The sequence below is a fragment of the Tupaia chinensis genome, unplaced genomic scaffold (assembly GCF_000334495.1).
Source record: "Tupaia chinensis unplaced genomic scaffold, TupChi_1.0 Scaffold000252_1, whole genome shotgun sequence".
Lineage (NCBI taxonomy): Eukaryota > Metazoa > Chordata > Mammalia > Scandentia > Tupaiidae > Tupaia > Tupaia belangeri.
The window spans coordinates 552309-565656 of NW_006159732.1; the positions used below are offsets into that span (position 1 = coordinate 552309).

The window sequence follows — 13348 nt, forward strand, 5'->3', positions numbered from 1 at the left end:
GCATGTGCCGGAGAGACAGAGAAAGACAGAGAGATAGAAAGTAAGAAATCACCCCCCAGGGTGGATGGCCATGCTGCAAACCCTTCTCCTCCATTCTCCTCTTGGGATTTTGGGCATGCATGTACACATGCTTGGCATGAGTTTAAACCACGGAGTCTGGGACCCAAACTGTGGTTGCCTATGTTGGAGTCCAGTGACATAACTATTATGTTATCTGCTGGTCTCTATTTGTCGTTGTTGTTGTTTAGAGAGATCTTTGCTACAGGGCACGTGCACTCACCAAAGAGACAGAGAGACAGAAAGCCAGGAATCCCCCCCCCCCCAGAGGGGCTGGCCATGCTGCAATCCCTTCTCTCCATTCTCCTCTCAGGATTTTGGGCATGCATGCACATGCGCCCTGTATAAGTTTTAAGCTATCGGGTCTGAGACTCAAACTGTGGTCGACTACATGGGAATCCAGCGATGTAACCATTACACCATCTGCTGGGCCCCTAACTGCTATTTTAAGCTCACAGAAGAACTGAATCCTTTTGGTGTCTTTCCAGCACTACTACGGATTTGGATCAGAAGTCCTCCTCCTCACATTCTGATCATACCTCTGAAATCTTATTGCCTGATGTCCAAAAGGAAAAATACCCTGAAGAATTCAGCCTGCTTAAGATGCAGACAAGTGAGTACATCACAGACCCTTCTCCACAAGCCTCTGCCAGGGTCCTTTCAGAAGTCTGCCATACCACTAGCCACAGTCAGTGAAGACCCACACATGCTAGGTACTTGGCACTCTTCATCTCTGATTCCCGCAACTCTGTTGAGGAGCTATTATCACATGTTTTTTGAAAATGACATATCTTTATATAAAGATGGTATACGTATTGGAGGCCAGTGGGTGGCATGGTGGTGAAGGCACTGGACTCCCACAGGGCAGACCATGGTTTGAGCCCTGGACCCAGAGGCTTGAAAATCACACCAGGTGCATGTGCATGTGCATGTGTGCCCCAGATCCCAGGAGGGGAATAGAGAAGAAAGGATTGCAGTATGGTCATCCTCCTGGAGGGCGATTTCTCACTTTCTCTCTCACTGTCTCTCCAGTGAGCACATGTGTCCTATGGCAAAATCCTAAAATACAAACAAACAATGGTACAAGTACTACAGCAAAATCTTAAAATAATATGGAAGTATAGAGAGTACACAATCCCTTCTCCAGTATTCCCCAGCATGTTCCCATTGTGTCTCAGAGCTGTGAGGATTGTTTTTAAAGTTTATTTATTTATTTTTGCCATAGGGTATGTACACTTGCTGAAGAGAAGCAGAGAGACAGTGAGAAGGAAAGTGAGAAATCATATCCAGGGGAATGGCCATGCCACAATCCATTCTCCTCCATCCTCTCAGGATGCTGGGCATGCACTCATACATGGCTGGCATGATTTTCAAGCTGCTGAATGGAGGACTCAAACTGTAGTATGCCATGTGGGAGTCCAGTGCCCTAACCATCATGCCACCTATTGGCCCCAGCTGTGACAATTTGATATATATTTTTCCATATTTTAAAAATATATTGTGCATGGGACCAGCAGGTGGCGTGGTGGTTATGGCGCTGGACACTCCCACATGGCTGACCACGGTTCAAGTTCCAGACGCGGGAGGACCACGGTTCAAGTCCCAGACCAGGTAGCCTGCTTTCTCACTTTCTCTCTCTCTCTCTCTCTTATACTCTCTCTCTCTGTGTCTCTCTCTGGTCAAATTAAAATAAAATGAATGAACAAAATTAAATAAAAATAATTCTTAAAAAATTAAAAAAATATATTGTGCATATGTGTATATAGTATATATGCATTTATATAAAATAAATGGTTTGTAGTATACAAGTTATTTTCACTCAACAGTAAATAGATCACAGACCTCTTTCTGGGTGAATTCATGCAGATCTGTGTGGCTAATATAGAGCTATCCAATTTTAGAGAAGGAAACTGAGTCTTGGAGAGAGTCATTCACCACATAGGTACACGTCGCCAGGAAGTAGAGTCTTGGGACTGGAATGTAAACTCGCCTGCCCCCGAAACCTGTGTTCTTTCTTTTCTATTCTTTCTTTCTTTCTTTTTTTTTGAGAGGGATTTTTGCTATGGGGCATATGTGTTTGCCAGAAACACAGAGAAAGAGAGACAGAAAGTGAGAAATCACTCCCCAGGAGGGATGGCCATGCCACAATCTCTTCTCCGTTCTCCTCTTGGAATTTTGAGCATGCACACACACATGCCTAGCATGAGTACTAGGACTGGTACTCCAACTGTGCATTTGACTATGTGGCGTCCAGCCACTCTAACCACCACGCCGTCAGCTGGCCCTCAAGTGTTTCTTAAGTAACTCTAGAACTGTCAGGGGTCTTTTATTGTTAAAAATCACCATTAGCCAATTTGCAGGAAAAGTATCAATTGATGAAACAGAGGCACCAAGAGTTCCAGTAACTAGCGTGAGGTGTCACAGCAGCTTTTCTCATTTAACATTATCACCTGTCTATTTTCCTGCATCACTGTAATGCGTATAGTGCCATTGTAGCTGCCGGCACTGTGCTCCATCCTCTTGAGATGTCATGGTTGGCCTAGCCAGTCTCTGGTTCATGGGCATTTCACGGGCATTCTATTTTTCCTCCAGTTACCAGAGTGAAGGGTGGGTTATCAGTGCTTGTAAGATTGTCTCTGAGCTTTCCGGCCCATATATAACTTCCAGACACAAAGTTGTCTTTATTTTTAAAGGAGAGGGTGAAAAGGAAGGGGTGGGGCAGAGAGGCTTTTCTAGCAGCTTTACCCCCACATCTCTTCCTTTTGTGCCTAGTCCCACAGAAGCTGACACCACCCCTGATGTAGAATCAAGGGATTGTACATGTTGATGAAAAATTGCTTAGCTGGGGCCAGCTGGTGGCATGGACCTCACCGGGCAATCTGTGTGGTTCAAATCCTGGACCCACCAGCTTGAGAAACACACTGGGTTTGTGGGCGTGCATGCCCAAATTTCCGAGATAAGAATGGAGAAGAGGTTGTGGCATAGCCATCCCTCCTAGGAGGTGCTTTCTCACTTTCCCTCTTTGTGTCTCTCCAGGAGTGCATGCACCCTGTAGCAAATTTAAAAAAAAAAGAAAGAAAGAAAGAAAGAAAGCAAAAAAAAAAAAAAAAAAAAAGGATTGCTCAGCCAGGTAGTGCCTGGAGAGTTTTCACAACATTATGTCATCAAAATGCATTATGAGGCTGGGCGATGTGCTAATCGCAGGATTTCTGATGTCTTGCAGAAGATGGACAGCGCCCTGAGTGGACGTTTTACCCAAGGTTCAGCAGCAATATCCACACCTACCACGTTGGAAAGCAGTGCTTCTTTAATGGGGTATTCCTGGGGAACCGGAGGTCTCTGTCAGAGAGGACGGTGGACAAGTGCTTTGGGAGAAAGAAATATGGTAACGTTGTGCTTCTGGTCCTTGACCGTGCGATGCCTGAACAGACTCAGGAATGATTCTACAGGCCCCACATTTCAGAGCTGGGGGGGCAACCCCGCAGGTCACTACATCACTGTAGTGCAGCCAGGGAAATAGGGAAATGAAGAGGATGATTGGCAGGCTACGTGTTTTGGCAAAGAACTTACAACATATGCAGATCCACATTTTCGTTTTTCTCTGAATTTCATGAAATGCTAATGTGACATTTAAGTCATCAGATAAGTTCTCTCAGATACTTATTAATAGAAACCCTCATCGAAGTCTGAAGAAAATAATCCATATTTCAATTGGATGCCGCCTGTCACGTGCTTTAAATTGTATTCTATATTCTCCACAGAAAAACATCTCATGTGCCTTAGCCTGAAGTGCATGTGGTTATTTTATAGCCTTATTTAACTAAAGGCAACTGAGCTGAGTATCTATATTTATACCTGTATCCATCTTTGGTTTGTAACTTGATGATTTCTTGTTCCCACCTAACCATAATGCATTTATTCAAAGGTCCTAAAAAGTGCTGAGTACCAATAGGCCATTCTGGTCCCATCTTCAATGGAAACCCTGTGTAGGAGGCAGCCATTGCTTCAGGGATGACTAGGACTGCCCCGTAATGGAAATACAACCAGATGGAAGTAGAAAGTTCTCACTTTTGGGCTTTAAAATAGACTGTTAAACTCTGTATAGACTGTAGTTTCGAGACCAGACTTCTAGCTATCTGGACAGAGAATACATGAAAAACCACGCTTGATGAACTACAAGAGTGGTTACTGGTGTGGGTATCTTTGAAGAGTTCCACACTCTGCTCTCCTGAGCTGCAAGTGTACATCAGAAAGAAATGGGGGGCCAGTGGATGGCATAGTGGTTATGTAGCTGGACTCCCACATGGTTGACCATGGTTTCAGTTCCAGACCCGGTGGTTTGAAACTCACGCCGGGCTTGTGTGTGTGCATGCCCAAGATCCTAGGAGGAGAATGGAGGAGAAAGGATTGTGGTGTGGCCATCTCCCCTAGAGGTGATTTCTCACTTTCCCTCTCACTGTCTCTCTCTCTCTCTCTGGTGAGCACATGCACCCTAAGGCAAAACCTCTACCAATGGGATGATTAGGGTTCTCCAAATCTTAACCCTAACCTACCACTTCCTTCATAACTCAAAAGTAGATATTGGGGTCAGCAGATGGGGTAATACTTATATTGTTGGACTCTCACACAGTCAACCATGGTTCGAGTCCTGGACCTGGTAGCCTAAAAGGCATGCCAGGTGTGTGTATATGTGCATGCCCAAAATCCTGAGAGGAAAATGGAGAAGTGATTGCAGCGTAGTCATCCTCTTTGAGGGGTGATTTCTCACTCTCTCGATCTTTCTCTGGTGAGTGCACGTACCCTTTGGCAAAAACATAAAAAAAAAAGTGACACATATATAAAATCTAAATTTTACCATTTCACTGTATTTAAGGATATTAATTACGGTCGTACCATTGTATGACCACCCATTATTTATAAAACTTTCCATCACTGTAAACAGAAGTAAGTAATGAATCCCTATTTCCCCCAACTTCTCATCACCTCTACTTTCTGTCTTTATGGATTTGCCTTGAATGGTTCAATTTTAATATGACTGTACATTTTAAATTTTTTCCACTGAGATGAAAAAATTTAATATGGTAAAAGTCTACTTTTGTCATTTAGGAGAACTAAAATATAGCATTGTGAATAGTGAAAAAAAAATTAAGAAAAAAACCTTTTCATTAGGTGAATTTTCAAATATGTCCGACTCATACCCAACAGGCTCTTAAGGCATGGATATCAATGCTTGATGCTACTTCACTGCATGGAAGCACTAATAAAAAGTTTAGACACAGTCTCAGCTATTGAACATGGTTTTTTGAGAGAAAAGTAAAGGGACCAGCAGTTAGCGTAATGGCTATGTCGCTGGACTCCCACGTAGTCGAACGCGGTTCGAGTCCTGGCCTGGGTAGCTTAAACTCACGCCAGGCATGTGTGCGTGCATGCCCAAGATCCCAAGAGGAGAATGGAAGAGAAGGAATTGTGGCGTGGCCATCCCCCCTGGGGAGTGATTTCTCGCCTTCTGTCTCTCTGTCTCTCTCTGTCTGGTGAGCGCATGCACCCTATAGTAAAAACCTCTCAAAAAAAAGAAAAAAAGAGAGAGAAAGGTAAAAAAAATTGAATACTGAGTACTCAGGAACTCCTACCTATTATGCAGGTGGCTTTTCAGAACTAGCTAGAGGGAAAATCGCTCTCTCTTTGCCTGGGTTCTTGTGGGTGTAGTTGAATTATTATTAAAAACAAGCCTTTAGAGACCAGCAATTGGTGTAATGGCTCTGTCGCTGGACTCCCACGTATTCAACTGTGATTCGAGTCCCGAATGTGGCTTAAATTCACGCCAGGCACGTGTGCATGAGTGCCCAAGATCCCGAGAGGAGAATGGAGGAGAAGGGATTGCAGCGTGGCCATCCCCCCGGGGGTGATTTCTTGCTTTCTGTCTCTCTGTCTCTCTGTGTCTTTCTAGCGAGTGCATGCGCCCTATAGCAAAAACCTCTCCCTCCCCCCCAAAAAAAATAAATAAACAAGGCTTTGAAGAGAGATGGAGAAAAAGGAGGCAAAAACAAACAAACAAAAACAACAATAAAAAACATGCTTGCAGCCAAGGATGCCCCTGCTTCTGGGCAGGGGGATTAGTTCACAGTTAGGCTGGTTAGTTCGCAGTCCTTGTTCTCTTAGGAGATGCCCTGGTGTCAGACATGTTCAAATGACTGCCCTGACTTCTCTCTTCCTTCCATGATTAGTTTCTTGTTCCCAGAGCCTTCAAAGAGACTGAGTTGGGGGCCAGTAGATGGCCTAAGTGGTTATATTGCTGGACTCCCTCCCACATGGCTGACTTGAGTTCTGGACCCAGTGGCTCGAAAATCACACTGAGCATGTGTGTGTGTGTGTGTGTGTGTGTGTGTGTGCCCAAGATCGAAGGAGGATAATGGAGGAGAAGGGATTGTGGTGTGTCCATTTTCCCCGGGGCAGGGTGTGTGTGTGTGTGTGTGTATGATTTCTCACTTTCCTTGTCATCGTCTCTGTCTGTCTCTTTCTCTGGCAAGTGCATGTGCCCTATGGCAAAAACCTCTAAAAAAAGAGAGAGAGAGATAGACTGAGTTGAATGTCAGAGCATCAGATGCTTAAGCAGAGCGACCTTTTCCTGACTGCTCGTCACCAGGAAGGCCATCTCTTTCTGCTGCACGCCCTGTCCTTGAAGTAGGAGGAGCAGGACACTCATTAGCTGGTTTCCTCCTGAGACCCAGCCAGAGAGGCAGAGCCCTAAGAATGGTTGCTTTTGGGCTTTCTAGGGCTCCGAGCCTCCAAGTGCACCAGTACACAGGAATGGAAGGTTTTTAAGGCAGTGCTCTGGTGGATCATCGCAGCTACTTCTAATTCACTGCGTGTTTGAAACCACAACTCTCCAACCTCCCTATTCTTTCCCAGGGTGGGGTAGTCATAACACCTTTTAGAAAACATCCCAAACGAAGGCCCACGCTTTCATCTTCATCTCTCTGAGGTGACATAGTCACAAACAGAAATTTAAGAAAATTTGATGTGGCCAGTGGGTGGTGTGATGACTAAGGCACTGGACTCCCCCATGGATGGCCATAGTTTAAATTCCGGACCCTGGCAGCTTGAAAATCAAACCAGGCATGTGTGCATGCGTGCCCAAAATGCTGAAGGGACAAATGGAGGAGAAGGGATGGTGGCATGGCCACCGCCACCAGGATGATTTCCCACTTTTCCTTTCTCTGTCCTCTCTCCGGTGAGCTCACATGCCTTATGGAGAAAACCTTAAAAAAAAATCAAAACAAAACAAAACAAAAAGAAACATTTGTATAATTCATATTAAAACACTACCATATCCTGGGACTAGCAGTTAGCATAATGGTTATATTGCTGGATTCCCATGTAGTCGACCGCGATTTGCGTCCCGGACCTGGAGTCTTTAAAAATCACGACAGGTGCGTGTGCGTGCGTACCCAAGATCCCGAGAGGAGAATGGAGGAGAAGGGATTGCGGGGTGGCCATCCCCCGGGGGGGTGATTTCTCACTTTTTGTCTCTCTGTCTCTGTCTGTCTGGTGAGCGTGCATGCCCTATAGCAAAAACCTCTTCAAAAAAAAAAAACACTACCATATCCTATTTTTCTTGTCAGTTTGATACTTACAGCAAATCTGTGAATCTTTAGCTCTTTGTATATTTTTTTAATTTAAAAAATTTAGAATTTTGACGTTCAAGATAGAGCGTGTGCATATACATGAGAAAGGAGAAAGAGAGACAGAGAGAGGAGCACCCCCCACGGCACTTGGTCATGCTGCATTCCCTTCCTCGAGTGCTCTAACCTGCCAGTATCCTGGGCATGCTGGTACGCTCAGCATGTTCTTCAGCCGACCAGGAAGGGGATTTTAAACTGTAGTTGGTACATAGCTTCCAGCTCTGCAGTCTAGTATGCTACTGATTATGCACAGAATCTGGGCCCGTTTGTCTGATTGTGTTTTCAAATATTTTCTGTAGATATTGATCCCAGGAATGGAATCCCAAATTTAACTCCAGGGGATAATCCATATATGTACCCAGAACAGAGTAAAGGCTTCTATAAAGCAGGATCAACTCTCCCGCCAGTAAATTTTTCACTGTAAGTATATGTTAATGATGAGTTATTTCGTAAACTTTGAAGGAATCCTGTCTCTCCTTACTATTTGTAAATTATATACATGTGGGGTTGGCAGGTGGCTTGGTAGTTAAGGGCACTGGACTCCCACATGGCCAACCATAGTCTGAGTCCTGGACCTGGTGGCTTGTTTTCTCACTTTCCCTCTTACCCTCTCTCTCATTCTGTCCTCTGTGGTCACATTAAAATAAATAATCAAGGGAACCAGCAGTTAGTGTAATGGCTATGTCGCTGGATTCCCATGTAGTCGACCGCAGTTCGCGTCCCGGACCCGGTGGCTTAGAACTCATGCCAGGCACGTGTGTGTGCATGCTCAAGATCCCGAGAAGAGAATGGAGGAGAAGGGATTGTGGCATGACAATCCCCCCTGCGGGGGGGTGATTTCTCGCTTTCTGTCTCTCTGTCTCTCTCTGTCTGTCTGGCGAGCGCATGCACCCTATAGCAAAAACCTCTCAAAAAAAAAATCAAGTTAGATACAATAATTCTTTAAAAAATTATATACATGCATATTTTAAACATTTATTTATTTATCTGTGTATTGTTGTGATTTTTATGACACACGCATATGTGCCCAGTGTGATTTTCAAGCTGCCAGGTCTGGGACCCAAACCGCTTAGCTGGCCATGTGAACTCCAGTGCCTTAAATTCCGTGCCATCTGCTGGCCCAGATGGCTTTTGGATTTTATAACAAATCAGATTGTTGGTTAGTGACTACTTTATGGGTTGACTTAAACTTGGAACTAAAGTTAGACCGAAACTATTGAGGACAATGGGAGAATCATTCAATTAAAGGAAAAATGGTTGGTATATTATATTTAAAATGTTATTTAGAAAATTAACCATGTGGGGCCTAACAGTAGTGTGATTTTTAAGGCTGGATAACCCATGACTGATTGTGTGGTTTGATTCTTGGACCCAGTGGCTTGAAAATCACACTGGGGAGACCAGCAGTTAGCGTGATGGCTGTGTCTCTGGACTCCCATGTAGTCGACCGCAGTTTGAGTCCTGGACCTCGTGGCTTAAACTCAGACTGGGTGCATGTGTGTGCATGCCCAAGATCTTGAGAGGAAAATGGAGGAGAAGGGATTGCAGTGTGGCCATCTCCTTGTGTGGGGGGGTGATTTCTTGCTTTCTGTCTCTCTGTTTGTGTTTTACGGTAGCCCACCACCCCATAACAAAAAAAAAAAAAAAAAGGAAAAAAAAGAAAAAGAAAATCACACTGGGCACGTGTGTGTGTATGTGTGTGCCCAAAATCCTGAGGGGAGACTAGAGGAGAAGTGATTGTGGCATGGCCATCCCCTGTTGGGGGTGATTTCTTACTTTCTCTCTCTGTATCTCACTGGTGACTGTGCATGTCCTACAGCAAAACTACAAAATTAAAAAAAAAAAAAAGAATTTAACCACATGGACTGAACAAGCTGGTGGTGTGGTGGTTAAGGTGTTTGGATCCCACACGGTTGACTGCACAGTTTGAGCCCCAGATCTGGTGGCTTGAAAAACATGTCGGGCATGTGTGCAGGTATGCCCAAAATCCCTAAAGGAGAGAGAAATAGGGGAGTAGGGATTATGGCCTGGCCACCCCCCCATGGGGGCTGCTTTCTCACAGCCCTCTACCCCCCTGCAAGCATAGGTGCCCTCTGGCAAATAAAAAAAAATTAACAATCTGAGATTTAATGATAGTGACTAAAAATGATCAAAAATAATAAAAATTATGGCCCTTACAGCTTTGAAACCTGAACCTAAAAATTAAAATCAGAATGTAAGACATGTTGAACATAATGATGCAGTTTTTGATTTCTTTGTTGTAGAAGCCATACCAGTTTATGCCTTTTTTGTTTTTCAGAGTGCCTTTTGAGAAGAAATTTGATACGTTTATTCCACTTGAGCCTCTTTCACAAATTCCCAAGTGAGTTCTCTCACCCTGTTTTATGTTTTCCCATCTTTGTGTAAGTGTCATTGTTTTCTCCTTGGAGGAGCCTGTAAACAAGCAACACCTAAGCACCTTTTGAATCCCAGTAGGAGGACAGGGCAATTTGTAAGGAGTGTATTTGGAGAGGTACATGGAAGTCAAGTGTCTATGGAGTCTGGCAGTTGGGATGATCACATAGTTGGTAGACATGATTGACAACTAGCAGATATCAATGTTTTGTGTGTGTGGTCATGCCAAAATCCTCAATCCTTTTTTCCTCCATTTCTCCATTCTGCCAGGATTTCAAGTATGCACATACATGTGCCCAGTGTATTTTTCAAGCTGCCAGGGCTAGGATTTGAACTATGGTTGACCCTGTGGGATCCAGCTCGCTGTACACTGGGCTTAACCATTGTGCTAAGGAACTGGCCCATCCTTTACCCATTCTTTTTTTTTTTTTTTTAAAGAATTATTTATATTTAATTTTATTTATCCATTCATTTATTTTAATTTGACCAGAGGGAGGGAGAGAGAGAGAATGAGAGAGAGAGAGAGAAAGAAAAAAATGAGAAAGCAAACCATGAGTCCAGGACTTGAACCATGGTTGGCCAGGTGGGAGTGTCCAGCACCTTAACCACCACGCCACCTGCTGGTCCGCCTTTGCCCATTCTTTTGCTTTTGAATCACTGTGTTTTTATTTATTTATTTATTTATTTATTTTTAAAGTCACAGGGAGACACCGTGAGACAGATAGAAGTGGAGAGAAAGAGACACAGAGTTGTCTCTACCCACTATAAATGAGCCTGGAGGGAAAATTCTCAGCAGAAAAATCTTCATTTTTTGGTCAAGGAAATGAATATTTTTTTTTATTAATTTTTTTTGAGAGGTTTTTGCTATAGGGCATGTGAGCTCCCCAGAAAGACAGAAACAGAGACAGAAAGCGAGAAATCACCCCCCGGGGGGATGGCCACGCTGCAACCCCTTCTCCTCCATTTTCCTCTCGGGATCTTGGGCACACACGCATACATACCAGGCGTGAATTTAAGCCACTGGGTCTGGGATTCAAACCGCGGTCGACCACATGGGAGTCTAGCAACATAGCCATACACCAACTGCTGGTCCTGAACCACTGTGTTTTAAGATCTGTCTTTTAGATATAGAATTAGATTTTCCTTTTTGAGACTATCTGAAAGTATTTTTCTTTAATAGATGAATTAAGGCCATTTGTGTTTATTAATTTGATAAATTTGACTCCATTTCTATCATTATTTTGATACATTCATTATTTGTTTTATATTTACTGTGAGTCTCTCATTATTATGTTTGATTGCTTCAATTAAAGTTAAGACATTCTTTCTCGGAGCTGGCAGGTGGCATGGTGGTTAAGGGCACTGGACTCCCACATGGCTGACCACAGTTTGAGTCCTGGACCTGGTAGCTTGCTTTCTTACTCTCTCTCTCTCACCCTGTCTTCCTCTGGTCAAATTTAAAAGCAAAATAAATAAATAAATAAAATTAAATAAAATAATTATTTACAAAAGTATATTTTAAAAAGACATTCTGAGACCAGCAGGTGGCATGGTGGTTAAGGTGCTGGACACTATTATATGGCTGACCATGGTTCGAGTCCCAGACCTGGTGGCTTGCTTTCTCATTTTCCCTCTCTTTCTCTCTGTCTCTCTCTGGTCAAATTAAAATAAATGGATGAATAAATAAAATTAATTCTTTTAAAAAAAGACATTCTTTCTCTTGATGTTTTGGAATACTCGTGTTTTTATTCTAGTGGTTCTTTATGTTGATATCTTTATATATTGCTCTGGGTTCTGCATTTCTTATTTGGGAGTCTACTATCTGGCTTGTCATCTTTAGATGATAACCTTGGCCATCAGACAGTGTTAAAACATGATGATCTGCGAGGCTGACCCATTTCAGAACATTCTGGGTTTGTTTCTGGAGGCTGTACACATGCCCATGACCTGGGGCTGGCTGGAAGTCATGGTATCAGGACTCTATTGTAAGTGCTGTCTCCCTGTCTCTGTCTCTCTCATTCATGGAATAAATAAATAAATAAACTTGGGACCAGCAGTTAGCGTAATGGCTATGTCGCTGAACTCCCATGTAGCCGACCGCGGTTCAAGTCCCGGACCTGGTGGCTTAAACTCATGCCAGGTGCGTGTGTGTGCGTGCCCAAGATCCCGAGAGGAGAAAGGAGGAGAAGGGATTGTGATGTGGCCATCCCCCCCAGGAGGTGATTTCTCTCTTTGTCTGTCTCTCTCTGTCTTTCTGGCAAGTGCACATGCCCTATAGCAAAAAACCTTTCCAAATAAATAAATAAATAAATAAAACTTAAAAAAAATGATAACCTTGACTCCCACCTACCTATTACCGATGTAGAAACCCTCTTCTTCCTTCTTGCCTGGATTTCCATACCTTGGCAGTTATAGCAGGGCATTTTCCAAATCACGGCATGTTTCTCCTTAAAAGCACAAGGGTTCTAGCTGCCAAAAGATAAGCCACTCCCCATCTCCCTGCTTTGACTCAGCCCAGCAGTTGTATTTGCTGCCCACTCTGAGCTCACATCCACAGTGAGCCCAGCACATGCCCTTGCAAGTTTCAGTGGACCTGAGGGACTCTGGCTGTTTGCATTTGTCAGGGTCCCAGCAGAAACAGAAAGCATTCTCATTGTAGTTCTGAGAAAGCTCAACAAAGGGTGTGTGGGCAGGGCAGGGAATGCACATGGTAGGGTGAGCACTGAGAGGCTTGTGACAGCGGGTGGCTCGACCACTTCTTGGTCTGAGCAGCTAGAAGGGGAATCATGGCTCACAGAGCAGTGAGAGCATTAGCCCTGGGAGAAGGGCTGCTCAAGAGGAGTTGCAACATGGCAGAATGCAGCCGCTGCCAGAGGTGGGGTGTCCTGGGACAGGGTACAAGTGGAGAGCTAGGTAAGAAATACCCCAATCTCAGGACCAGCAGATGGCATAATGGTTATGTCACTGGACTGTCACATAGCTGACCACAGTTTGAGTCCCGGACCCGGCAGCTTAAAACATATGCTAGGCATGTGTGTATGCGTGCCCAAGATCCCTAGAAAGTGGAGGAGAAAGGGTTGTGGCATGGCCATCCCGGGGGTGGGGGGGTAATTTCTCGCTTTTTGTCTCTTTGAAGTCCATAGCAAAAATCTCTTAAAAAAAGAAAAGAAAAGAAATGGCACCCCAGCCTCTCTCTTCTCCCTTTCTGATCTCCT

The 13348-nt window shown here is 44.1% G+C and overlaps 1 protein-coding gene across 1 annotated transcript in view; it reads left to right on the top strand.

Annotated features, from left to right (window-relative positions):
• The window catches only part of SPATS1 (spermatogenesis associated serine rich 1), a 29749-nt gene extending 19644 nt beyond the window's left edge, over positions 1-10105 (top strand). The window contains exons 4-7 of the mRNA XM_014588007.1: positions 546-670; positions 3281-3442; positions 8039-8159; positions 10039-10105. Of these exons, the coding sequence (XP_014443493.1) occupies positions 546-670; positions 3281-3442; positions 8039-8159; positions 10039-10105 (475 nt within the window). The remainder of the gene's footprint in view (positions 1-545; positions 671-3280; positions 3443-8038; positions 8160-10038) is intronic.
• Positions 10106-13348: the final 3243 nt, after the last annotated feature.